Source organism: Platalea leucorodia (genome assembly GCF_965183815.1).
Source record: "Platalea leucorodia genome assembly, chromosome: 7".
NCBI classification, from domain to species: domain Eukaryota; kingdom Metazoa; phylum Chordata; class Aves; order Pelecaniformes; family Threskiornithidae; genus Platalea; species Platalea leucorodia.
The window spans coordinates 45,123,586-45,150,308 of NC_138829.1; the positions used below are offsets into that span (position 1 = coordinate 45,123,586).

General features: G+C 38.9%; 1 protein-coding gene across 4 annotated transcripts in view; it reads right to left on the reverse strand.

The window, feature by feature from the left end:
• CKAP5 (cytoskeleton associated protein 5) overlaps window positions 1-26,723 on the reverse strand; it is a 54,660-nt gene that overhangs the window by 3,101 nt on the left and 24,836 nt on the right. For 3 of the 4 annotated variants that reach the window (XM_082318428.1, XM_082318426.1, XM_082318427.1), the window contains exons 15-43: window positions 26,020-26,130; window positions 24,691-24,783; window positions 23,939-24,124; window positions 23,373-23,467; window positions 21,897-21,954; window positions 21,687-21,812; window positions 21,202-21,338; window positions 20,868-21,042; window positions 20,177-20,290; window positions 18,021-18,149; window positions 17,187-17,381; window positions 16,384-16,519; window positions 15,500-15,588; window positions 14,158-14,283; window positions 13,304-13,453; window positions 12,708-12,911; window positions 11,324-11,459; window positions 10,318-10,511; window positions 8,363-8,535; window positions 7,044-7,217; window positions 6,484-6,604; window positions 5,610-5,789; window positions 4,955-5,142; window positions 4,466-4,541; window positions 3,486-3,674; window positions 3,256-3,393; window positions 2,641-2,724; window positions 2,388-2,547; window positions 510-664 (exon numbers count right to left, since the gene is read on the reverse strand). In XM_082318428.1, the coding sequence (XP_082174554.1) occupies window positions 510-664; window positions 2,388-2,547; window positions 2,641-2,724; window positions 3,256-3,393; window positions 3,486-3,674; window positions 4,466-4,541; window positions 4,955-5,142; window positions 5,610-5,789; window positions 6,484-6,604; window positions 7,044-7,217; window positions 8,363-8,535; window positions 10,318-10,511; window positions 11,324-11,459; window positions 12,708-12,911; window positions 13,304-13,453; window positions 14,158-14,283; window positions 15,500-15,588; window positions 16,384-16,519; window positions 17,187-17,381; window positions 18,021-18,149; window positions 20,177-20,290; window positions 20,868-21,042; window positions 21,202-21,338; window positions 21,687-21,812; window positions 21,897-21,954; window positions 23,373-23,467; window positions 23,939-24,124; window positions 24,691-24,783; window positions 26,020-26,130 (4,092 nt within the window). The remainder of the gene's footprint in view (window positions 1-509; window positions 665-2,387; window positions 2,548-2,640; window positions 2,725-3,255; window positions 3,394-3,485; window positions 3,675-4,465; window positions 4,542-4,954; window positions 5,143-5,609; window positions 5,790-6,483; window positions 6,605-7,043; window positions 7,218-8,362; window positions 8,536-10,317; window positions 10,512-11,323; window positions 11,460-12,707; window positions 12,912-13,303; window positions 13,454-14,157; window positions 14,284-15,499; window positions 15,589-16,383; window positions 16,520-17,186; window positions 17,382-18,020; window positions 18,150-20,176; window positions 20,291-20,867; window positions 21,043-21,201; window positions 21,339-21,686; window positions 21,813-21,896; window positions 21,955-23,372; window positions 23,468-23,938; window positions 24,125-24,690; window positions 24,784-26,019; window positions 26,131-26,723) is intronic. The other variant, XM_082318429.1, reaches the window with a different exon arrangement.

Sequence of the window (26,723 nt, forward strand, 5' to 3'; positions counted from 1 at the left end):
GTTTCCAATACTAAGCTCATTCAGCATTTCTGTGCCTCAGTATCCATACACCCAAAATAAAATTATATAAAACTTCATTCAAAGTCTTCATTCAACTCTTATGGTTGTTTCAGAGCAGAAAGGTCTAGAATTTCCACATCATTCAACTCAGAAGTCAATATGTGTTAACCTTTAGAGAACAGTAGTTAAGTTATTTGTACCTTTCTGCAACTCAACTACGTGGCAAGGGAAGAGACCAAACTACAGGGCTGTAGAAACAACCTGCATGTACACCAGTGCTGCAAACAGAGTGGACTGAAACATAAGCCTACTTGGACAAGTAATGGGTTTAAAGCCATTTATACTAGGCATGGTGACATGCAGTGAATAGCTAGGACATGCAGCATAATGAAAGATCGTAAATTCCGATTGGAATCTGCCTTTGGCACAGAAAGAACAATCATTTGAATTCTTAAGAAAAGTGCAAATGAAGCGCCTTGGGGATTTACAAGTGTTGTCAAGTACAATACCTTTGCGTTATCAAGGCCACAACGCTGCCTGAGGATTTTTAATCTTTCCAAGTAAACTGAAGGCCCCACTTCCTCCCCATTTGTGTTTCCTATAGATGAAGATACAGTGTGGGTAGAAGCAGGAACACATGTTCCTTCCATCTGAGGAGAAATTCCTGGAGGATGAGGGGAAGGGGGGAGGGGGAAAAAAAAGTAAAACAAAAAGGATTAAAAACATCAAAAAAGTGTAAGCCTCTTGGTCAGTTCCTTGAAATAAGATGCAAAGCATGAAGAATCAACCAACCTATAAACTACCAAGCTATTTGCACCTGCTAATATAAGCATATCAGCCCTTTCTCATTTCCTTGCAAGAGTAACAATTGAAAATGAAGAAAAGAAACTTAGACATTTAAGAAGTGTCAGCAGAGCAGCTCCAGAAGTGGTGCTGAGGCTGACAGCTGAAGGCAGCCGTGGGGGCAGAGAAAGATGCTGATGTGGATCAGCAGTAACTACGATGTCCGACAGAGAAGACTCAGCAACTGGCAGGATGGGAAAAATTTGGAGCGTTCTGTCTTTTTCTAAATTTAGTAGTACTTCTGGGCAGACCTCACCACTGATTCTATCCCCTCGTTACCTCTCTTCCAGGTAACTTAAAGCTGCTGCTTCTCCCAATTCAATTTGAAATGGTGATTTCTGGAAGGCATGTAGCAAGGTTTTCAAAGTTTCCCTACCAAAAGACTAGGAAAGGATTTTACGTTATGAAAAAAAACTTTCCATTCTGAAACAAATGGCAAGTTCTAAGATATAGTGTGGACAGGGATTTGTTTTCACTAGTTTACTGCAAGGATATTTAAAACAGATAAAAGGAGAATTAGGGTTAAGCATTTATAGTTTAGTCTAAATAAAGCACAGTTGCAAGATGGAACAATATCCTTTATTATATCAAACTATTATAGTTAGGGAGGTAAAAAAAAAAGACAAAATCGGGGCATGTAAATTCTGTTTTGAAATATCTAACTGTTGAACTAACATTTCTTGGTTGTACAGACTTTTAGGGCAGAAAATTCTACCTTTCATCCTATCTAGTCAGACACATCTAGGAGGTTCTGAAAGAAACTTAGATAGTATTCCTAGAGTAATTTACTATACAGGGATAGGAGAAGGAACAGTAGTAGGAGAAAAGGCTAAAGTCTCACAGGACACTGTAAAATGTGAACAAAATGAAAGTTAAAGGTAGTTTTGTCAGACTGTCTATCAGTTTTTACTGTCAGCTAATCATTTGCCACATTCCCTCCCTAATATTGCATTAAATACTCATTTGAGCTTATCTGCAATGAAAAGACTCACTAACAAAGTGTTTTACAGTAATTTATCCAATTAAAAGGCCATTTTATTGGAAAGGGGTCATCACAAAGACTGCTATAGAAACAGTTCAAATTATTTAAAATAAACTTTTTGATTCCACAGTAAACAATACTCTATCAAAAAGCCTCCTGTACCATTTTAGTAACCAACAGGTAAAAGGAGAACCTGACAGCTGCTGCTGTTATAAACCAGCTGTACACTTTGCAGAAACAATTCTTGATACCAGACACATGAAGCATAAGCTAATGTTCAACCCACACTACAGGATACAAATTAGAACCACTTGTTTACCAAGCCTTTCAGATGTTTTCTACATTTAGTGTGACAATGGTTATAACATCTTTTTTTGTAAAAAAAGAATGCATACGCCCTGCAAATGGTGCCTCATGAGGCAACACAAGTGCCAAGAAAATACATGACTCACTTTGGAAATCCAAAAACATCTGCAAATATTAGCTTCTACCAGGGGACATATAACAGCTATCCTTATATCTCTGCTTCTCATAAATCAATCAGTTTTGCCATAACATGTACCTGTAGAAGCAGCAATGCGCCCTTTCCCCTCCCGTTCTGTTTCTATCAGCCGGAGACCTCTTTCCACATAGCTCTGGAAGAACTGAGAGGAGTTTTTCAGGAAGGGCTCAATGTCTGCATCAGAATATTTCTTTTTGTATTCATACAGCTCTGCCAGACCCTGGGAGGGAAGAGTTCCTGTGCATTACTACAACTGCTGCATACACCATTCTAATGTATCATGCCCTCTTCCTTGCAGGAAGGGAGCACTTACCTCCTTAGTGTTCTCCTTGGAGCCAATCTTCTTAAATATTTCTGCCAAAATATCGTTAACTTTGGCCTTCGAAGCCTTTTCCTCCTAAAAAAATAATAAAAGGAGACTTCTAAAACAGAGTAAATAAAGATGACAGGAAGTTAGACGAACCCACAATGCTCTCAGACCTGCTAGATGGATACAGAGCTTCCAAGATGAAGAAAACCTTGAAGCTTAGGGTTTTACGTAGCCACTGTTTACACAGAATGAGAGTAAGGACAACATCAAGCTGTAGGACTCCTGGGAAGCCAGTGTTTAAAACCTGTTTTGGGTATGGTTAACTTCTGGTAGATCAAATGCAGTGTCAGGCAGCATAAAACCTATGCTGCACACCTGAACGTCCTGGAGAGCACTTCATCCTGGGATATGCACAGAATATTCAGGTAATAACAGAAACACACTGCAAGTTCCCAAAACAGCCATAAATAAAAGTGAAACTAGAAGAGTATTTCCAACAGTAGTTGCATGTTGGAAAGGCAATTACTACTTCCTATTCCACAATCACAAGATTAAGCTTGTTTCTTAAATAAATTGCCTTACATTCCCTCTCCCTACCAACACATTTACATTACTTACTATGCGAGAAGCCCCTTTTTCTGTATCTTTATCAGCTTTGCTTCCAGTCTGGTCCATGGAGTGTTTCATTACTCTACACAGGTGAGCCTCCAGCTCAGACTCATTTTTGTTGTCTATCATTGTTAAATGATCTAAGATCTAGAAGGAGAAAAAAAGGAATAAATAAAAAAAAAAAAAGAAGGAAAAGCTTTAGAGATTGCATGAACATCCAATTTAGTGAATGCTCTGACCTTGGGCCCTTTCAGCTTGCACAGGGTGTGAAGCAGAGTCTTCAGTGTCCTTATAGGAAACTCACTCTTACATTGCTTCAGCTTCTCTTTGGGAAAGACCTTCATGAAAATGTGGATATCCAGTAGAATCCGATCCAGATTGATGCTATTAATGGTTTCCGGAAGAAGACGCACCATTCTCCACAGACACTGGAATGAGAGGCTGACTTAAAGCAAGACAACTCAAGGAAGAAGCATTTAATTATATAAGGAGAGATTATACAAAACTATCATTGAGCCATTTCACTCTGCTACCACACACAGACAACGCACTGTGTCTGTCTGCTCAAGCTATATTTGCACTGGTACGTACTTTCTCTTTGTAGCTAGCTGTACTGTACCCAGATCCTTCTTTAGAGCTGATGCATAAGTAGTGCTGACTTCTCTACCAATAACAGGAGACCGAATGCCTTGCATGAAGAAATTTCAGCAGATAACGCATATATGCTATGTACACCCACACACAGCGTGAGTTCTTTAGGTTTAACCTCATTAAGAACGCCTAAGTTGCATCATGCCAGTTACAAAAGGGTGTTGTATTACAAAAAAAGATCACACCCACGTTTTAAATGCAGATATTTGCATGTTCTCTCTGCCTATCCTTAGAGATGACAAAATACAAGCCAGCTCCAGCCTGGGACTGTTTGAATCCCTAGTACAGTGCTGTGCCTAAGCAAATAAGCCCAGCAGGTGACTGCACACCTCTGTATGGAGTTTGTATTAGTATACACAAGCTTCTGTAAACTATTAGCAGGTGTTAAGCTCCCTCCTGGCATACATGAAGTCACTATATGTAACATCTAATTATAAGATTATAAGAGTTATAAGAAATATTTCAAGTTATGGTCACAAATTTTTTTTTTTTTTTAACGTATCTGTTTTTTTCAGCTAAGTTGATTCAGATAAACGAAGTAAGTTCAAAACCTCTACTACAGACTCACCTTCATGACAAGTTCTGAAAACTTAGGAGAGCTGGCTGTTGCTAGCAGACTGTCTTGGAGCAAAACAAGCAGAGCACTAGAAGGAATACATTTATAATAGTTACACAGGAAAAGTGCTACACACAAAAAGATGCCACCTCCCCACAGAATACCACACCTGAGACTGGAGTTAGTCCAGCAGTTTACATGTCATGGAACAGCTCGCTCTTTCTTTCTAATATGTTACAAGAGTTTAAGAGGCAGTCTGCTGAACTACAAAGCATATAGAATCATACTAAGCTGGTTCATTTAGCCTGCCTCCAGCTGTGTAGATTCTGCAGTCAAATTCTGATCACCACTGGTGATCAGTGATAATTCTTCATTAGCCAGCTGAATGATTCTACAGACATCATTCTTTGCTTACCAAATGACTAAAACAAATTCACCCATTCAAGGAACACACAAGGACGGGTGAAGAGAAGCAGTAATTGTGCAATTTTCATTATATACCTCAGTATGTTGGTCTGGTCAGACTTTTCCAGAACTTTCACTACCAAGAGGTTGACTGATCGGATGACCTGCTCGCCCTCCTCAAGGTCTTCAACCCGAGAATCCAGCATTAACGTAATAAGACCATGCATTAGGTCCTTCAGCACACCAGTGGAGGCCTCTCGAGCCAGACTCTCTATTTGAAATAGCTACAAATTGAACACAATATTAGAAGTTTTCCCTGCACACAATGCTTTAATATAGGGATTTCTCTAGACTACACTGTCAAACCATTTGACGTCCCCCCGCCCCTCCCAACATTAAACAATAAGAATGCAACTAGGAAGAAAGTTATTTCTACAGAGTGACTTCTGAAAAATACTTAGGCCACCAATTAAGCACTCAAAAGGTAAAGAATATTAAAACTGAGCTTGATAAAAGTGTTAGAGTGGCTGTGTTCTGTAGAAGCAACAAACAGAAATTCTTCCCTTCCCCACTCCCTTATTCCCCACTCCTTCTCAAAAGGTGCATTGGTGAGCAGACAATTAGCAATAAACCTTCATAAATAAGACTCAATAGTGAGCTAACCTAGGTACAGGACAGATATTCTTTTCTCCTGCAACTTCCGCACAGAAATTACTTGCTCTTCACCTTAACTTTTAGGTCAAAGCCTTACCGAGATCATGCTCCCAATAATACAGCTGTAGAGTTTGACTATCTCATCTTTGTCTAGCTTCTCATCTGCCATGTGCGTATTGTAGATTAGCCGAAGCTGCATAAATGTAGCTATTAGGAACTGGTCAATGTGGCCAGACATAGCTTCTGCTTTGTCTTCCTGTCTGAGAACCTCATCAATCTAAGATTTAAAAACAAAACACCCAAGTAAAGTCAGCATAATACAAACAGTGCAAAATAACTATAATTTAAAAACTTTTCTATAGGAAAGGTCTTGCCCTGACCAATCCATTTGCCAAGGCACTTGTGTTCTAAGCTTTCACCTGCAATCAGCAGCCACAGACTTCTATTGCTAATCCCAATACAACCAGTTTTGATCTTTTAGAGAACTGCAATCCTATCCTGTACACAAATGAAAACCTGAAATGCTGCATTATGGATTCTGGAATTAACAGCTTTATGAAATCTTCTGGATAAAACACTTAAGTAGCTAAAGCCACCTTAGAAACACGTAAAAGCTATGAGGCAAGACAATTCTTTCGCTGAAGATCTGTAAAACAGTTTACATTTAAATGTAAAATCTGACTGGCTTAACTGGCTTTTTCAAACTTACAGCACAGATATTTGACAAAAACAGAGAGATATGCCTTTTTTTTTCCCCTCAGTGCTTCTGTGTTAAGAGTCTATTCCATATCATCCAAGTGGAATTTCTATTGCTAAAGCGAGTCAGATGGCCCCTGTGCACTTAGTTTTGTCATCAGGGAGATTCTGAGCAGAGCCCACGTCACCTGACATGATTGCTCCACCACAGTGCAACTCATCACTCTCGCAGACAAATAGTACAGTGTGATTAGTTGCTACCTTAATTTGCTTACCTGTGCCAGAGCCTGGATGCTTGTATTTATATCACCACTGGCTACTTGGGAAATGACAAAGTTGATAGTAGAAGCTGTGTTACTGTGCATGTCATCGAAGTGTGGGGACACAGCACGGATTCTAAACAGTTGAAGAAAATAGGATTCATTAGTCTTTGGATAGACAGCTCTAATTTACACTGAACTGCTATACTTCAGTGACAGTTTAGAGACAAGGGAAAAGGATTTCATTCTTCATAGAGGATACTCAAGGAAGGAATCATTCCTTTTAACATGTCTATTGCACTACTTGTAAAGACACTGATGATGCATTTACAAACTCAAGATCCTTTTACTATAAGAACACATAAAGAGAACTCGGGTTTTTCATTAGAAATAACTGTTCTCCAGATTCCAGAACAGTACAACAGACCATTGCTTTGATATCTCTCCAAGTTAGCTGACACTACCTTCTTGTGTAAACAAGTCTAGATTCAGGAACTAGCACAGTCAATTCAGCTTCTCAAATAGTTTTTTAAGTAGCCTTACTGGTTTCACTTAGGAGTTAAAACTAGACTCACTTGGGCTCAGGAATCAAGACTGGCTCAAAGATGTCATCTAGTTTGTGCTGTACAAGTGCTGGCATCTCACATCTGACAGTACCGTTGTCATTTTCAATTTCATCAAGATCCAGCTGAAATTCCCGTGGAACGGTATGCGTTGTCTCAGAGTGACTGCCCATGTTGCGATTTTGGCTACAGAGATCAGGAGAGAGGTGTTCATTATATATAAACAAGAGGCAAGAGTACTAGCACTAGCATCCACTGGTAGCCCTAAAGCTCTCATAACACAACAGCACAGATTTTGAAGTTCTGATTTTATTCAAGCCCCCTAATAACCCCCTTTGCATTTCCCCTAGCCATTATTAAAACAAGATTTTGTAGGCCAGAAGAGCAGCTGCTAGTTACTTGTCTTCCTAGTTTCTCTTATAACCCACCACAAGACCCCCTGCATCTGTGACAGGTATGCACTGGTTCATTCCGAGAGATATCTAGCACAGTTTAAAGTACTATTAATGGAATTAATTAATGACTGGCTTTTTTTTTTTTTTTTAAATGATGGATAGGATGCATATGTACACAGCAACCTTGCAAGCTCATCTGAACCTAGCACTCCCAGCGTCCTACATATCTTGTGCTGCGTATTAGATTTTTCAACGAAATGTTCTAATACATAGGTCTCAACAGGGACTTTTATTCCAACATAATGAGCAGGTGGCAAGGAATACAGTTTCTGAGCTTTTTGTTTCTGGTACTGTTGCCCCAGGCTCTACGATTCACACATGCTCATCCAGTTCTGTGTTGTATGTCCACCCTAACAAGTTAAGAACAGGGTCCAATCAACACCAAGTTTAACGTAACACACAGGAAGTTGTGTGTGTGTAACAGCTGCTTAACGTGAAAGTGCCATGTCTGCCTGCAGTTTGATCTATAGTCACATTGGCAAAAATCCGTATTTTTGGTTACTTTCTTTAAGTCAGAGACCTGCAAATAACCTAGAACTGGCCATGGTAAACCTGTCACCCTCAGGAAGGGATGACTAGGATAGAAACTGAAAGATACAAGAGCCTTGCTACCAAGGAGTTAGTGGGCAGTACTTACATCCTATAAGTGCGATACATAATTCTGTCCATGGAGAAGCAGTGAAAAAAGGCACAAGACCATTTAGAAAGATTTCAAGACAGACAAGACAAAAAAGTTTCAGACATTTTGTTTTATATTATTTGGCCAATTTTCACAACATGCAAAGATGATGATACAAGAACTAAAATAAACATCGCCAGACATGATATTAGCACATACACTACACAGGCTACAGACCGTAACGTGTCATGACATACTTGAGTTTGGAGGACATGTCCTCAGCTGGTCCCTTCCGCAGCATGCTAGCATTAGCGCTGATGTTCTGAGTACGCTGAGGTTTCTCCTCTACTTGTCTCACTGGAGCAGCGGATGGTCTCTTGGCTGACCGCTTTATTCTTTCCTCCAGCATGCTCATGTCTTTCTCGGAAAGCTATAACACACAATGCTTTCACTCAATTTGAGCTGTATGGATTTTAGAAATCTTGGTCACCTACAGGAGGTATACCACTTATTACTGCAGACTGAAGTTCTCTAATACCAAGGGTAGGAACTGTCAATACTACAATACTACTATCTAGCAGCAATCTAATAGGGCCACTCTAGGCTGCCAGATGCTACTTCAGGAGCTAATTAAACCATATTGACAAACTGTAATACTGAATACAGCTATTTCTAGCCCACATAATTTCCAAGAAGCAAGTCATCTTGAATTCAAACTATGGCACTATCATGTGTTTCTAATTGTTGCTTGTGTTGCTTCAAAAAACCCAAAGTTCCCATGCACCTTTCTGTATCTCCTATTAGGAGCCCAGGCAATGCTTTAACACTACGGACCCTGCCACAGAAGCCAGAGTCCTAACAGTTGACCTGTTCAATGTACTCATAATTCAACCTGAACACAAGGTAAGCCAACTGAACACTCCAACTCATGCAGTGAGGAGAATCGTATTTATCTGCTTACCTACAGGACCGAAGGTTACCAATAACTACATTTGAACAAAAGTAGCTGTGACAATTTTGTGGGAAGTACTCTCCAGCATCCCTATGATTTGGAAACCTTCCTGAAAAGCCATAGGTGCTACAGTTCTTTTCTTAACCTTGAAAATCCAAAAGCAAGGTCCAAAGGACTACGCAACACTGAGGAGGAGGCAGATTGCACTCTGAACAATAGTTAAAATAAGATGGGAATCTAAAACGTTAATGAAAATGCAACATTAATTCTCCTGGAGATGGTTACCAAAGAAAATAAGAGTCACATTAAATGTCAACATTTGGGGGGGGGGGGGGGGGGGGGGGAGAGGCAGCATTGTTTCCCTGCTCATTGTACTCCATAAAATATCCATCCAATAGCTTGCATGCACTATGGCATATAACACAACACAAAAATTTGTACAAGCATTAACATATCTATCATATTCCAATCAGTTTAAGTGCTGCTAGAAATGTTACCAAGACCACAAATGCAGAGAACAGAATAGGAAAAAAAATAGCCTAACAGCTCTTGATTCAGGTTAGAATTCAGTATACTTAACCTGTTATGCACAGTAATTGTAGACAACACAAGGAACCAGCTTTCCACTGCTGGAGGCTGGAAACTGAGTTTTGCCACCTTTAACTTTTACAGTATTGTAGATGACATGCCTAAGTATGATTTCCAGAAAACAAAACAGCAGCAATACAAAGCAACACAGTACTGACACAGACCTTAAGCACTGGAGTACAATAAGATAAAGCAAACAAACCAAACTTACCAGACTTCAATTGCAAAACAGCTGGTGGAGATGGGCATAAAAAAAGCTGAGAGTACTTGATGGAGCCCCAACAACTAGCCTTTTTTGGCCAAATAAGTTATCCAAATGTCATTCTAAATCACAACTGTTACCTATACAGTTGACTATAAAGCAAGTTACTCTTTATAAACAATTTAATTCCCATGAAAGTCAGTGTTTTGCTCATTTCTTCCAATTTAGTTTTTCATTCATGAACACCCAGGTTATATATCCCACAATCAAGAATTAACCAACTAACTTTTAGAGGATCTATGGTGTGGCAAGTTACTTTCAACATTACAAAATGCTCTTGACACCAACAGCATGATGTACCATGACCAATCACAAGCAAAACAGCGCTAACCCCCTAAAAAAGTGTAAGGATTTGGAAAAAAAAAAAAAAAAAAAAAAAAAAAAAAAATCTTATTTCCAGTTACACTCACATTTCCAATCAGCTTGAACACTTGGTCGCCATGAACATTATAGACAGTCACAATGGTGTTCAGTGCAGCATTGCGCACAGTGTTGTCCCTATCACCAATATGAGTTGCCATTTCTTTTAAGGCTTTCCCTGGAGTTGGCTGGCATACATTCATGCCATATGATTCAACCAGACATCCAAGCTCTTCCAGGCATTCTAAAGGAAGAAAACGACACATGCACATTCAAGTTTAAAGCTGCTAGGAAGAGAGCCCTCCCAATTTCTGTGTTGCTTGCACAACTTGCGCGTTCACTGTAGAGAAGTGACAATCACAATGCTGATGACAAATATACTCCAGGGTGATTTATGGGATTAATAGTAAACTAAAAGTTCAGACTACTTCACGCAGATAGCATCTAAAAGCTGTCAGTCATCCCAATACCCTTCAAATATCTACCATTACCATATATGAGCAACGTTACAGTTAATTTCACATCCAGGTAGTTTAGACAGTTGTGAGCTTGCAATGCTATATTATGTATATAATTTAACTTTCTGGTTATATCAGGATAAGATATTTTCAAGGTGACTAGTGAGTTGTTTAAGCTACAAACACCATACCACAAATAATTTCTATAATAAAGTTGAGATAGATGTACATTTCTTTCCAAAGTCTTGGTCAGATTAACTGATTCTCTTAATCACTTGGACAATAAGATTATCACTGTTCTCCCCAGCACTGTTTCACTAAGAAAACAAGCCTACTCAAGGGAGACTCATAATCTTAATGCTGATGGCAATTAAACAGATTGCTTGTCTTTGGAAGGTACAAAGACATCGAAAATAAAAAGCAAGATGATGCTACTTTAAAATCCAATCCTTTAAACACTTACAAGCATTTGTATAAAGTGCTATACATAGGCAGATCTCACATTCCACCAAACATTATTACGCTGGGTTTTTCAAGATGCAAAACAAAGTGATTTCAAGTACTTTGCAATTGCCCAGTTCATCATGCCATTTCCCACCTGCACGCTGTTTTGAGTTTTTGGATTTTGTCCCCTCCATGATGAAAGTGAACATCTTGCTGGCTGGATAGATGAGACACATTCTGTTCAGAATGGCACGTACATCCTTGCGGATGACATCTTTTGGTTCTCCTACCTAGTGGAGATGTTAAAAAAAAAAAAAAGAAATACAGAATATTTTAAACAGTCTCATGGTACTGTCAATTAGTCTAAATAACATTAGTAAAGCCAGAATTGTTCTCTATGCAAAAATCCTTTTTGATAAATGGCTTTTAAAGGCAAATATGCAATATAGAATCATAGAATCACTTAGGTTGGAAAAGACCTTCGAGATCATCTAGTCCAACCGTTAACCTAGCACTGCCAAGTCCACGACTAAACTATGTCCCTAAGCACCGCATCTACACGTCTTTTGAATACCTCTAGGGATGGTGACTCAACCACTTCCCTGGGCAGCCTGTTCCAGCGTATGATAAACCTTTCAGTGAAGAGATTTTTCCTAATATCCAATCTAAACCTCACCAGCACAATTTGAGGGCGTTTCCTCTCATCCTATTCACTTTTACATGGGAGAAGAGACCGACCCTCACCTTGCTACAACCTCCTTTCAGGTAGTTGTAGAGAGCAATAAGGTCTCCCCTCAGTCTCCTCTTCTCCAGACTAAACAACCCCAGCTCCCGCAGCCGCTCCTCATAAGACTTGTGCTCTAGACCCTTCACCAACTTTGTTGCCCTTCTTCAGGCACGCTCCAGCACCTCAATGTCTTTCTTGTAGTGAGGGGCCCAAAACCGAACACGGTATTGGAGGTGTGGCCTCACCAGTGCCAAGTACAGGGGGACGATCACTGTCCTAGTCCTGCTGGCCACACTGTTTCTAGCCAGGATTCTGTTGGCCTTCTTGGCCACCTGGGCACACTGCTGGCTCATATTCAGCCAGCTGTCAACAAACACCCGCAGCTCCTTTTCTGCCAGGCAGCTCTCCAGCCAGTCTTCCCCTAGCCTGTAGTGTTGTTACAACCCACATGCAGGACTCAGCACTTAGCCTTGTTGGACCTTGTACAATTAGCCTCAGCCCATCGATCCAGCCTGTTCAGATCCCTCTGTAGAGCCTTCCTACCCTCCAGCAGATCAACACTCCTGCCCAACTTTGTGTTGTCTGAAAACTTACTGAGGGTGCACTTGATCCCCTTGTCCAGATCATTGATAAAGATATTGAACAGAACTGGCCCCAATACTGAGCCCTGGTGAAAGCCACTTGTGACTGGCTGCCAACCGGATTTAATATCATTCGCAATATATTTGGAATGAACATATTACAGTATTTGATGGTATCATGCTATATTCCTCATGAAAAATAACGTTAGTTTCTGTACAATGAACTGTACCTTTAGGATAAGATATGGGATGAAAGAGGATGCTTCATTTTCAGTAAGGTGATACTCTTCTTGACTCAGCAAATTGAAAAGCAATTTAAGGTATTCAAGTGCTTTCATCAAAACACTCGTGTTGGTATCAAAGAATCGCAGGGTAAGCCATTTTAAGATCAGATCCAGGCAGCTGATGACTCCATCTTTTTCACTCTCCAAGTGCTTGAAGGGGGGGCGGGGGGGAAGAATGTTGTGCAAAATGAAACACACCGTTCAAGAAAAGAACAGAGAATAAGGAAAAGCTATGCCTGATAAGACGGTCTACATTTATTGGTTGATCCCTAGAACCGTAAGTACTCACTTTTAACTTATACAGCTTTCTGAAATTCTAAGAAAAGCCTCCAGTGAGGAAATTTTCCCTTCTCCCAAGAAACAATATCAATACCAACTTAATCATTCCTCTGTTATTTCTATATATGTTAAGGTTTCAGCTTCACAGAACAATGACCCCTGGCTCCTCAGGGAATTCCTATTTGATTTTAATTCAAGCAGAATCTTTCATAGCAGAGGATAATTCTGCACAATGTCAGCTACTACCACAGACCCAAACTTACCTCAATCATAACAGCCAGTGCTTTGTTGTGGTGCTGAAAGTCTGCATGGAACATCTCATCCTGTAGCCATTTGGCCACACAACTGGACATCTGGGTTTTTAGCTGCTCAATATATTCATCACGGGGAGTAGTGAAATTCCACTTTAACACCTGTAAAAGGCAGCATTTGGAACTCAAAGCAAGCAATACCTTTTCCTCCTGAAAGAATCTGCAAATTGCATCCCTTTTAATTCACTTTAGAATCTGTTTTCAAAGTCTTCTCATTAGCAGTAACAGGAAAAATTCAGTGGTGTTTGCTCACCTTGGCTTACATGAAAAATTTTCTCTATGTGGAGTGGTCATCTTCAGGCCATTATCTTAATTGTTATCACTTAATAAAAGTGGTTGGTTTTAAGCTATAGATAGGCCTATTTACTAGCAAGTTACAAATAACATGCATGTTTTAAGTAATAGAATTTCCCTACAAAACACAAGCTTGATAAGTGGGGCTGTTCCAAGCAAATACATTAAAGCATTTACAACGTATCCTAGAACTCTGAAATTAGTTAACTGTTTTCAGGTAAAAACTTGATGATACTTCACAAATGAAGACCATCTCTTGAAAGCTGTAAAAAGGCCTTTGGCTTTTATGAGAGTGTATAAATGCACAAAATTTGGGAATCAGAAGAGAAACACCACAGTAAACCAGATATTGGCCTGTGAAAGTCAGCTGAAGAACTAGATAATCAGTCCAAGGGATGTACAAAGACTAACACTTTCATGCCATAGCATGTTTAATTCCAAATGAAAAAACAAAAGAATGCATTAAAATTACACTCCTCCAAAACTTGTGAATACATTCAGATTTTTCTCACCTTCAGACCTTTCTCATCTTTCATCCTCTGTTCTTTCCCATTTGGGACTATGATAAAAATAGGACCTGATTTATCATCATCTTCCTTCAAGTTCGGCTTGCTTAGCACTTTCTTCCCCTGAACACCCTGAAAAAGGCAAGGTATTAACAGGCAACACAAGACATATATATGCCTCAGTCCCAGCAATTGCAAGCATTAGATACCAGCCAACCTCATGCTGCCTATGTATGAGAGCCAGAGAGAAGCTGGAAGAATAACGTTGATTAGAATTTTAAAAAGTATGTGCTCTGCTGCTGTGGAAGCAATACTTATGACAGTGTGCACAGTAGTACCCTGTGAAATAGGACACATCACTCTCAACCAGTGCGCTAGTCACCCACACACATCCCTAAAACCCAATGTGGTACCTGTTTGATAGATTTGCTCTTTGTCAGACTGGTACTGCCTTTGCTGAGGCTTGTATTAGCTTTGGACAGGCTGGTATTGCCCTTGGACATACTGCTATTAAGATTTGACTGCTGTAAATAAGCCACAGAAAAGGCTTTGTTGTTAGATAGCTAATTTCTTTTAAGAGTTACCATTCCAAACCCTTTAATGCATTCACAGCAAAGGCATTAACTCTAGCATCAGAGTTTTGACAGAAGAATACATGGACTTAGGCAAATCTACAACATCCTTCAAGGTTAGTTCCGTTAATTCCTGCCATGAATCTGGACCTATATCAAATGTTCTCATTATAGCACTACTTTCGACAACGGAAGCAACTGGACTGTAGAACAATTTGGGGTTTTTTTGTTAGTTATACACGTAGGACAAACCTAAAGTTAATAGCAAAAAAATTACTGTAACACAAAACAGAAAAAACCTAACCACAAATTCAAATGTAATCAGTTGAGATTATTATTATGCATTTACACATCTTCCTTCCCTTTTTGCACTTCTGATTAAGAACATTTTACCCTTCGTGCTGTAAAGGAGAGATGAACTTCTTTTGATACATGGGTTCAAAATTACCGTTCAAAGTATAACATTGGAACTGCAAGGGTAAGAATGAATTCTCAACAGCATGAAATCAAGGAGGCCAAGCAGATTTAGAACATAGACTGAGCTGCTCACAAGACTGCTTTTTTGACAACACAGACTTTAAGAATTAAATAGGTAATGACAAACGTAGTGATTAAGTGATATGGGAACACTTGCCATTTCAGAACTCGGACAAGCATAAAGATTCTCAGTAAAAGGAGTCCCTAGCAAGGGCTATACTCGCCTACCTATACTACATTAATGAACTACAGCTATTAACTTCATAGAACTGATTTTACACAAAATGAAATCAATATACCTTAGCTTTAGAGGAGGTTCCTCCTGCTTTGGCTTTTTTGGGATCAGGCTTGGATTCCATGGTATTGGACCCCAAATCTTCAGCAACTGCTGGAGAAACAATAGACCATTTCAAACTACCAACAAGCCCATTTTAGGTCAGCACAGTTTTCCATTTTGAGGACAGAAGAAAAACTGTTCATGAATACAGCACACTTATACAGAGGTCTGAGGATTTTAGACCCATAAAAGAAGTTCCTTAAATTCCATGTTATCATACAAAGTTTTCATAATGAAGATCATAATATGTTAGCAAATTTGTCATTATCAAAACAATTTAAAAATGCACACACACATATACTGTGCAGGCTAATGTCTAGAGCCGTAGATGCACCCACTTTGAGCAGGCAAGCTAGCCCCAGCAGAGAGATAAGGCAGGACTAGTACTTCAAATCACCTGTCCCCTAATCCTGTTACCCTCTCTTTTGCATCAGCACAAGCACTCTGGTAGCCCCACAGTGAACTATACTGAGGAAATAGTCCAGATAAAAATTAACGTGAAAACATTTAAAAAAATGTTATGTTAAAATCAGATTAGTATTACAAAAAAACCTACCCCAACCCCTCTAGTCCACGTGTTTTAGCTTCAATACCAAGTAGATATTTTCAAAGAGCAGCTGACAGATGGCTGTGTGGAAAGGAAAAACCCTCCTACATTGGAAGTTGACTCAACTGCAAGTAAGACCAGAACTGCAGACAAAACTCACTAGATTACACGGCTATTTGTAACCCTAACTATGCCAAATTCCTCTCCTCCTGCTAACTATGTTTCTTCCTCTGGCATATCAAAAAGCTTAAAAACCCCACCCTTTTCTCAGTCATTTCCCAGAACATAAGAGAGGTTACCTGATGCAGGTTGGAATTTGGCTGGAGCTGCTCCCCCTACCACTCTGGAGGATGCTTTAGCAGGAGGAGCTGGTTTGGCTGGCATGTTGGCTTTGGCTTTCTCAAGCATGGCCAGTACCTGGTCTTTGGAAGTTGGCTAGAGAACGGGGCGGGGGGGAGGGGGCGGGTGGGGAGAAGTAGTGATAAATTTGGAAAGATTAGTGATACTGATTACTAACCCATGCCACAGACAAGGAAAATGACAGTAGTTTGAAGCAAGCTATTCTCTGTTTAGCATCTTCCAGGACATTTATCTTAAAACATCAACGTTTTCAGATATTTCTGTTCCGAGATAAAACACCTTTCCATTAAGCTTCTTATGCAAGATCTATGGGAAATGTGAACCAGCAATCTGCTTTAGGTGAGCAGTCCTATGATGTTAATGGAGAGCCCTAAGAGTGATTCAGCACTCAAGGGTCCATAAGATACACCAAATTGCTAGAAGCCATCTTAAAGCATGTGTTCAAAGGCATGCAGTCTGACAGTAACCGGTATGGAAGCTATCTGCAGGTAGATTTTTCAGAAGAAAAGCAGAGTGAATAAACATCAAGCTCCTGAAGTGATAAACGTGTGGTGGCAGTCATCTCTCTGAAGCAGAGAAAGCTCTAACTCAGAGCCTCATGATGCTATTTTCAGCCCCCCTGAAAATATTCAATGCAGACAAGCTTACATGACTCAAGACAGCATATCACGAGATTATGAATGTGACTTGTTAATACCCACTTATTCAAGGTCACTTTATTTAATCTTAGTGACAGAAATACCTTCAGCTTGCCGGTGGCTTTTGCCATCTTCTCAAAGCCAAGATGCATCATAAAGAATGGCAGGGCATCCTGCGCCTTTTTACGCACATCCCCATTTCGATCTTCAAGGCAGGAGTACAGGTGAGGCACACACAAGAGTAGGTCAGAAGGAACAGAACGGAGGGTAGGCAACTTCTCAGCCAACCAACCAAGAAGCTGAAAGAAAGTTTTAAAATAAAAGTTTTTGAAGAAGCACTCACAGCTCTGTCAGACCACAAGAGCCTGAATAGTAGTCTTTCACATTTTTCACAGGAAAAAACCCACCCCAACCTTTGTTCAGGCAAATATTCTTAGCCAACATCAAATTTCATGTCGTCAATTAAAAAAAATAAAATTAAAAATTAAGTACAGTATGTTAATACGCAGCCGTCTTAAAACTCAGAGCCTCGTCTCTTAAGACTGCATTGTCTGCTTCTTCCTTTTGAAAGTAACATCAGAATTTCAGCTGCACTTTACCAACCTCAAACATATTAATGTCTCCACTTCAGTTCTAGTCTTCATTACCATGTGGTTTGAGGGAAAACACACTAGCTCTTAAAATTCTGATCAAAACAGACATAAGTTTCATTTTGGAGGCACTGAAATCTGAATGACAGCTATCACGCAGGAAGAAAGCTCATTATTAGCCTTTTGAGGTTTAACAATTTTATGTCAGTAAGAAGACACAGCTACTTGTTTACTCATGTAATGGTAGCATTAAGTCATTTCAGTCTGCATAGATAAACATAGTCCATAGCAAGTAAGGTTATTTTGATCAGATACACATAAGGAGAAGTTTACTTAACAGAAGCCTACCTCTTGCCTTAGAAAAGGATTTTCTTTTTTGAGCTCCTCAGACAGGTCTTCCCCTTCCAACCACTCTTTCATGCCAGTTTGTTCAGCCCAGGCGTTCACAGTTGCTAGAGCAGCAGCACGAACGTTATTCTGTACAAGAACAAGATTTAAGAAGAATAATCCTGAAGAGGGGACAGAAGATTACAACAGAAGAGGCAACAGATTCATCCTTTGCATGAAAGGAAAAAGATTCTATACCACAGGCTTTGAAATCTTTATTCTTATTCACTGCTTGAGAAGTCTAAGATTCAGAAAAATTTAGTTTCAGTGATGGTATCACCTGCAGAAATCACTGTATCAGACACTATATTTATCTACCATCATTTTTAAAACGTAAGTTCAATAAAGAGGGACAAAGTGTAGCTTTAAAAGCACTTTGTACCTGCTACCATTCATTGATGAGAATTTTGGGAGTCTCCTAACTCTCAAACAAGCTAAAGAAGAAGGTTAGTGATTTATGTAATGCTTAAAATAGACTTAGCACATTCATAAATCAAGGCAAGTGGGTTATGGAGCCTGTTATTAGGGCACTCTTATTTAGGACACACATGAGTGAAACTCAAGTCAGGAATAAGGGAGCCCTCTAACTCCCACCAAATTCCATCTTTAGTGTTTTTTTTCCAAGCAAAATTTAGAACAGCACCCTTTTTTGAAGCAGCTATGTGAAGTTACAGGAAGTCAGATGGAATACTTAACAACCACAGTTCTTCAAAATGGTATCAGTATAGACATGACTCCATACATAGGACTCTTTCCTACAGGCTGAATTTCTGAGGCAAGCTAAAAATGTAACAGACTCATTTAGCTTTAGAATGAATCAATTTTAAATGCAAAGGTAACATCCAAGCATGTATCTAAACAAGAAGTGAGCATCCTTGCAAATAACTTGTCCCATCTTTAATCTCATTGAGGAAAAGAAACAAATCATGTGCTGCAGGTAAACAGAGGCTCATCAGTCTCTCTGACAAGGCCTTGGTTCCCATCACCTAAACTTAATTTGTCTTCAGTCATGCTACAAGCTGTTGATTTTCCTCAACTATTCAGTGGATCCACTGTCAACATTTTGAAGTAGGGCCCAAAAAGGATCCTCCTCATCTTCAAAAACTCTAGCAATTGGATAAACTGGGTAAATCTTGCAGTACATAAAAAATACTACTGGAACAATGTTTAGATGAGTATACAGTCCTCTGTCAGCATTATAGTGCTTACAAGTAACACCGGTATTACACAGTTTAGTAACAGTACAAGTTAATCACAGCTGGTCTTATCCTTAAACCATGTACTTGGAACTGAAGGGAACTTGCCGTTTCCTCAAGATAATTAGTGAATAAAAGAAGAATCCAACTTAATCATGTAAAACCTCAGTTCTTTAAGACTTTTAATGAGAAAACAATTTGAACTAAGACTTTTTATCTAGCCCTAGGACCAGTCCTAGTCCTTCCATTGTTTGGGACAGGTAGATCCAGTTTCTGCTCTTTTTCCTACTCGCATTCAGAGTAGAGACATCTGAAGTATGCCACCTCTAATAATTGCCTGTGACTTCTGGCACAAGACATTGGCATCTTCCCAAGCCTCCTTCCCCCATTGCTTCAAACAGCTCTTTCCCATGGTCCTAGCTTTGATTTTGACATAGCCTCCTGACAAGCTCAACACTGACATTATAGAAGCTTCAGTGCCAGTTGCTGAGCATCCTGTTTCTACCTACAGTTCGAAGGTTTCTTACGCAGTGACACAGAGACAACAATGTACACTGGAATCCACACTGATATGCTAGAAGAACCAAAGTTCTACAAACAACTTTACCAAGCAAGCCTGATTAGCATCTAACGTAGTGTGCATTTTCAGCATTAGAAATATGCATACTGTCACCACATTTCATTTAAAAGCTGAATAATGACACTGACTGGGTTTATTTACAAGCAGGACAATATATATTCAGGCACACATTCATATTTGGATAACAAGTTGTCGTTTAGGCAAGAACCTTTCAAAAAAATCTGTAAGCTTCCAAAGAAGTTTCAACTACCATCCACCTCTCAAAAGCATGTCCAAACAGCAACAGCCATAGCTCAGGTAGCGAGCAGCAAAAAGGAAAGATATCTTGATGAGTGTCCTACCTTACTGTCTCCTAGGACTGTAATGACAGGAATGCCCAAATTTTTCACATGCTGTTTGATATTGGGGCCCATTGCTGTTGCTAGCTGCTGAAGAATGCTCAGTGTTTGTTGCACCTGCACGTAAACAAAAAGGCTTTGAATAAAATACTGTTACAAGCATGTGCGCAAAACTCCAAGTCATATGGGGAAAGTACGTTGTACGCCTAGGCTTCTACTTTAAAATGCCTGCTCAATGATATCTATTCCAGACTTCAAATTCATCACACAGATAGATAAAAATTATTTCTATATTCTGAGTAAATTAAAGTGCAACTGAAAATATGTTCAAACAAGGGACACTTCACTTTTGTCACAAGCAAAACAATTATTCAAACTTCATTTCTGGTGGTGGGTTTTTTTTTTTTTGGTTGGTTGGCGGGTGGGTTTTTTTAGATTTGCTTATATTACATTCAGAGTACAGGTAGATTTTCCCTTTTTGAAGGCTTTTTTTTTTTTTAAATACAAGCAAAGACAAAGGCAAATATTTATAAAAATAGGCAAATATATGATTTAGAAATACACAGTTCATTGTTTTCCAACTGCTGATTTCATGACATTGTAGCAGACTGAGTAATAAGCAAGGTTCAGAAATCATAAATAGTTTGTCTTAAGTTCTAAGCTGGAAACAGCTGGAAGATTTTGAATAACATACCAAGATTTTATTGGAGTCATTGAGACGACTCTTCAAAGCAGCTGGAAGTTCTCCTATGTTTGGCTGTATGAACTTAGCATCATTTATTATGCTCGTCACTTCATCTAGACCTTCCTTTCTGATCTTCCAGTTTTTGTCCCCAATCTTAGACACCAGTTCAGCTGTGATTTTATCACTAAGAGAAAAAAAACGTAAAAAGCCCATTTTCTTAGTTATGTATCTTTTAGTATTTGAGTGCATTAACACCACAGATTTCTGCTTACAAAGTGTTTATAAACACAAGGTTTTGAATTGCAGTGGAAATATGTCTTCAGGTTGTAGAACCCAAACCTACCCAATATCCGTTCTTGGCAAGAGATCTACAACGTCATTCCCAACATCCTCCTGTTCCTCTTCCTCACCATCATCTCCACCTCCTGCACTGTGCCTGGAAATGCCACGAGTTGGGGCTGGTGCCGTCTGCCCTTGCATCTGCAAGCAACACAAAAATCAGAAACGGCTATTTTACAGTTTTTCATTTGACATTAAAAATAAAAACACCTGCAAGATATGAATGCACTGTTTCAGGGCGACAGACTTTTAAAACATTATGCTATTCAAACAAAACCAGAAACTTTTGAAGTTCATCATGAAAAAAGTGACTATTGACATAGATAGACATAACGAGTTTGCAGCTGCTTTGGTGAGCTGTCTTAAAAAAAAAAATCTGGCTCACTTACAAAACCACAGGTTAGACTACAATATTACTACAGATTCCAGCTACTGAAGTTTTCAAGTAGTTTTAATGATACTTGGCAGTAAGAGAGCCACACTTCATACCTTTTCAAATTCTGCATCTATCTGGGAGAGAAGGGCTGGCTTCTCATCCTCAAAAAACATTCGCAAAGGAGGTCCCACATAAAGATACATGACTCCCAGCAAGGTAATGGCAGAAGTCCTTACAGCCTGCCAGAAAGAGGATAAAAGTGCTCAGTCTTCAAAAATTAAGGATTGATAATAATTCAGGCTTAAAATTCTAAATTTACTCACCGGGTTAGTTGCAGCAAGAGCTGTCTTCACGTTACTGATGAAAGCTTTGACATTCAGTCTGTGGGGAAAAAAGATATCCCCCATAAGTAAAATGCAACAAAGGAAGCAACAAGATAAAATCATCACAATATGCTAAAGGAAAAAAAAAATAAAAATCACTGAACAGATTCATACAACTAACATACAAGCAGAAGATATTTACACTTATAAAATAATATCACAGGTACAGTATAGATGGTAGCTGTTTAAATAACTACTGAAAGAGATCAGTTTGGGAAACAGTCTACTATGAAAATGAATACAGTAAATAGAAGATAATTTATATCAAAGACTGCTATTATGACAGCTGGAAAGTTTCTTAAACTACATCACCCATATGATTGCTAGGACTGAAATCCTGAGGGATGAGTCTAGAATCATTTTAAGCAGCTGAAACATGGTTACGTAACAAAGCTGAGGGTTTTGGTTTTGTTAGTCTGTCTCAGGATCTTCCAGAAAAAGGCACAAATTTCAAAAAGAAATTTACAAGAGAAAGAAAGGAACATTTAGATTACTGAATCTTCTATACCACCACTGAATTCAACAGAAGAGAAAACAGGCAATCACAGAAGCTTCCTTTGTGCACCCTCAAACACTTCTGTTCTAGTATCATATCTACACATAGACTACCCTGCTGGGAAGACATACTTTTTAGGGAATTTACTGAAGAAGAGAGTTTCTTTTCTAGACTTAATCAATGTGACTATCCATTTAATAGCTGCAAAACAACTTGGACAGGCATACTAACTGCCCAATTAGCCAAATAAATTAATATTTTAAGTCTTCACTGCTTAAAAACTTTGTTCTTAGGAGGTAAACTGTACTACATATGCTTGACTAGTTAACAGACTGGTGATTAGAAATTAAGGAATGCTATCCCTGGTTCTGATGGAGAATCTATTTCTTACCTTCACAGTGCCAGATGCAATAATGGCTATTTTGTTAGCTAAAACTCCATCTTGTTACCAGCCTCAAAATCTCTCCCAAGGAGAGCAATAAGCATGCTGCTATGTACTCTTCTGTAGGCTGTCAGGTTTTGTTTTTCTAAACTATAAAATATAGTGACCCGCCTGGCTGCAGGTGTATCCAAGTAGAACAGGAACAACAGACACGCAATACCGCAGCTCCTTGCCCAGCCCACTCCTATAGTATACAAAATTTAAGAAAAATGCTCTTCAGAGAAGGCTGAGTGATGAATAAATCATCTAGTAGTGTAATAGTATCCTATCCTATCAGTAACTTCAGGTACTTTCATTTACACATTTAGAGCTAGAAGAGCACCTGACAGAGCTAGCATCAGAGTTTAAGGAACAAGAGTTCCGATGCACTTGCAATCACTCTCTTCAGACCAATACAACAGAGAAGAACAGATTCTTAGTCCTAGATTAGAGACATTTTCATTCAAGTTTCTCTTAGCAATTTACTTAAAAGACGTACCCAGAAAAGCCAAACTCTTTAATTGCATTTGAAAGCCAGTTCAAAGTTTCTGACTGGTTTTTAGGATTCTTTTGCGAGAAAGCCATAGCCACAACCTGGAACAGAAGAGAAAGTTAAGTGTAAATTTTCACTGGCAAACCAGGTGACAAAGCACTGTAATAAAGGAGTGATGACACCTGCGAAAAACACAGGGCACTGCAAGGAAACAGAAACAGCTAGGGTAACATACTAGGAAAAATTTGTTGTGTCACTGTAGCAGAATACAATTGCAATTGAAGTGAACCAGAAATTCCTGAAGTACTTAAAGGCAGCCAGAGATGCCTTTACTATGGATGTGTACCTGCTTTGGCAGTATTTCAGAAAAATACTGATTTACTACTCATTATTTCCTCTTTTGGAGGAACTTCTATTTAACTTCTGCCTTAGGAGGCATCCTGGGACCAAACAAATCACTTTCAGGCAACAGAAAAATCAAAGATTTAAGATTTACTCCTCAGGCTGAAAGAGGACCTCATATAATATTTCTGATTTTATTTACTGAAAGAATACCTTTGCTGCTTACTCACCTGCTCAGCAGTCCATGGCAACTGACACGCCTCTGCTATTGCTGTCATGGCTTCTTTTGCATTACTGCCACATTTCACATCACCAACCTTGTCCACAAGACCATCCAGCACAACCTGTGCTGAAGTTTTGGAGAAGTTTCCTTTCTGTGCAATCAATGCAACTATATGCAGTTTCATCTGCATCACCTGGAACATCCATAACAGCAAGTTACTCGTGTTCATGTATTTTAGACCAAATTTTTATTCTATATACATATACATATATATATATATAATATAAAAAAAGTATTTGTGGATAAACATAAATGTACACAAAATATGTATTTGTGTGTATACACACACAAGTGTATATAGATACATTTGAATATATAAAAGTGTTTATGTTTACACAAACACATTTGTGTACACAAATACATATTTTATATACACACACTTGCATATATATGGTTTTGTGCGATTATACACACAAATTGTCTACTTCTAGAACTCATATAGACAACATACATACACATATCTGCACACATGTGTACACATACACATCTAGATATCTTAAAATTTGTCTCTAAGTCTCAACTGTCAGAAGAAATAAAATCTAATTTCAGAGTTTATAGTCTCATTGACTACAGATACAACTGTGGTCACGGTGCTAGGACTGTCAATGACATACATGAACCTACAGCCTTTTAGCTGGAAACACAGCTTACATTAAGTAACAAAAATGGACTGTTAATTACTGAAGGATAATGTATTACCTGAAAATTTGTTTCCTTCCAACCAGGTTTCTTGGCCAGCATTCTCACTAGAGCTTGGCAAGGCATTTCACTTCTCTCCATAAGCTCAACAGCCTGAAGGATACACATTAAGTTAGCCAGTGGGTCACAAGTGATACAGAACCCAAAACACAAACAGAAGTTACCTCAACTGTCCTGTAAAGATTTTCTTAATACTGAACTAAGTTGCAGAAATTCTCAACATAAGAATTTAGCTGAAGAGCCTTACTACAAGACCCACTTTTACAAGGAGCCCATTTTACAGGTACTGAGCCAACATTTAAACTACAGCATTCACATTGCGACACTTTGTATGTTCTTTAACAAGCATTCTTACAGCCACTGTTGACCATTCTAGCTCTGGGAATACACTTAACTGAAAACAAAAACAACAAACAAAAAACCCAAAACAAAACCCAAGCTGCTTTTTCTAAGATGAAATACACTGTACACCTTTCACACTGGAATGCTGAATACACAGCAGAGATTAAGCCTGAATATAATCTAAATTTCTGTTTTCACTTGTTGTTAGTCTTATCCATTCTACTGAAACTGTAACATCTTTACATTTGAGTAAAGCTGGCTTCTGCAGCAGCATTTCAGTGCAGCCAGTCACGGTTTCATAATTTCAGTTAGTCACCTTTTCCACCAAAACATTATAACTCAGTCACAACTATAATGATGTAGCACTGTGAACTATTTGTACATCTACAGTTCATGACTTTTTGAATGTGAACTCTCAAAGTATCATGGGAAGAAAGCCAGGCTTCCCATTTGAGTGACACATGATGCATTTTTGTTTGTGACTACAGGAAGCTCTCGCCCCCAGCTGTGAAGACTGCTAGTATTCTATAAAGCTTCCAACATCAACTATTTGCCAATTGAAATTTTAGTATTATGATCAATTGGTGCCTAACATGCAATCAGCAGGGACTTACTTGCAACTGGTTTTGCCCAGTTATTGCAACACTTTTGGTTTAAACCTAGTTACCTTTGAGACTAAGCTTCAGAATTGCTTAGTGTTTTAAGAAGACCTCTATGTATCCTCAATCCACATACAAATATTTTTGACAAAAGCGTAACTATTAAACTAAAAGACTTACTCCACTATTGTTATGGAATAAGGGCCAATTTAAACCATATAGCCCCTTGTCTTTTGCAAGTATTGTTTAATCCATCTGAAGTGCTGACATATCACTACTACTGGTATGTCTTTTTTAAAGAGTTACCAGGCTTAAAAAGCTGAAGAAATCATTGCTTTTCTTCTCTTCCCCTACCTGCCTCCCTTCTTATCAACTGCTACAAACTTACCTTCTGAAACTCCTCCATGCAGGCAAGCCTCTCTTTCCAGTTACCACTGTCCAACTGCTGGATACAAGAAGCTGGAAGGACAGCAGCAGCTTTCTCTTCACATACTTCTATCTGCAGCCAGATCAGAACAAGGTTAACACCCCATTGCATCCCTTCGGAGTGGGGCAGCAGCATTAAGGACAGGTAATATACTGGAATGACCCTTGCATTGTGGTGCATTTACAAAATATAAAGAGTTTTCTGTTGTAGGTCGAAAGATTTTCTATGGATTACAGTTTGGGGGGCTTATGAATTTAGGAAGCTGCTAAATTGTACTGCAACAGAAAAGTAATCCCTGAAAAGTATAAGTTGTGCAGACAGTCAAAAATAATCCTGAGTAGTCACTACCTACTTACAGAATCAAGCAGAGTTAACCTAAAATTTGCAAGATAATTTTGTACGAAGTCTGAATAAACATTCACAGCAATGAATCTGTGGTGTACGAGGGTGGATGGGAGAAGACGCATCTTCTGCATCCATTTTAGCAGAATGAAGAATTAAAATTATTTAGTATATGAAAAATGATAAAAACTTCCCTTGTTTCACTGGTGTCTGTATTGCCTTCAGGAAGCATATACTCATTTTCCACTGTATTACTAGCAATATAAACTGGATACATAATGGGAAGTATTCATTCTAAGCAACACTCTAAAAATAACTGGCAG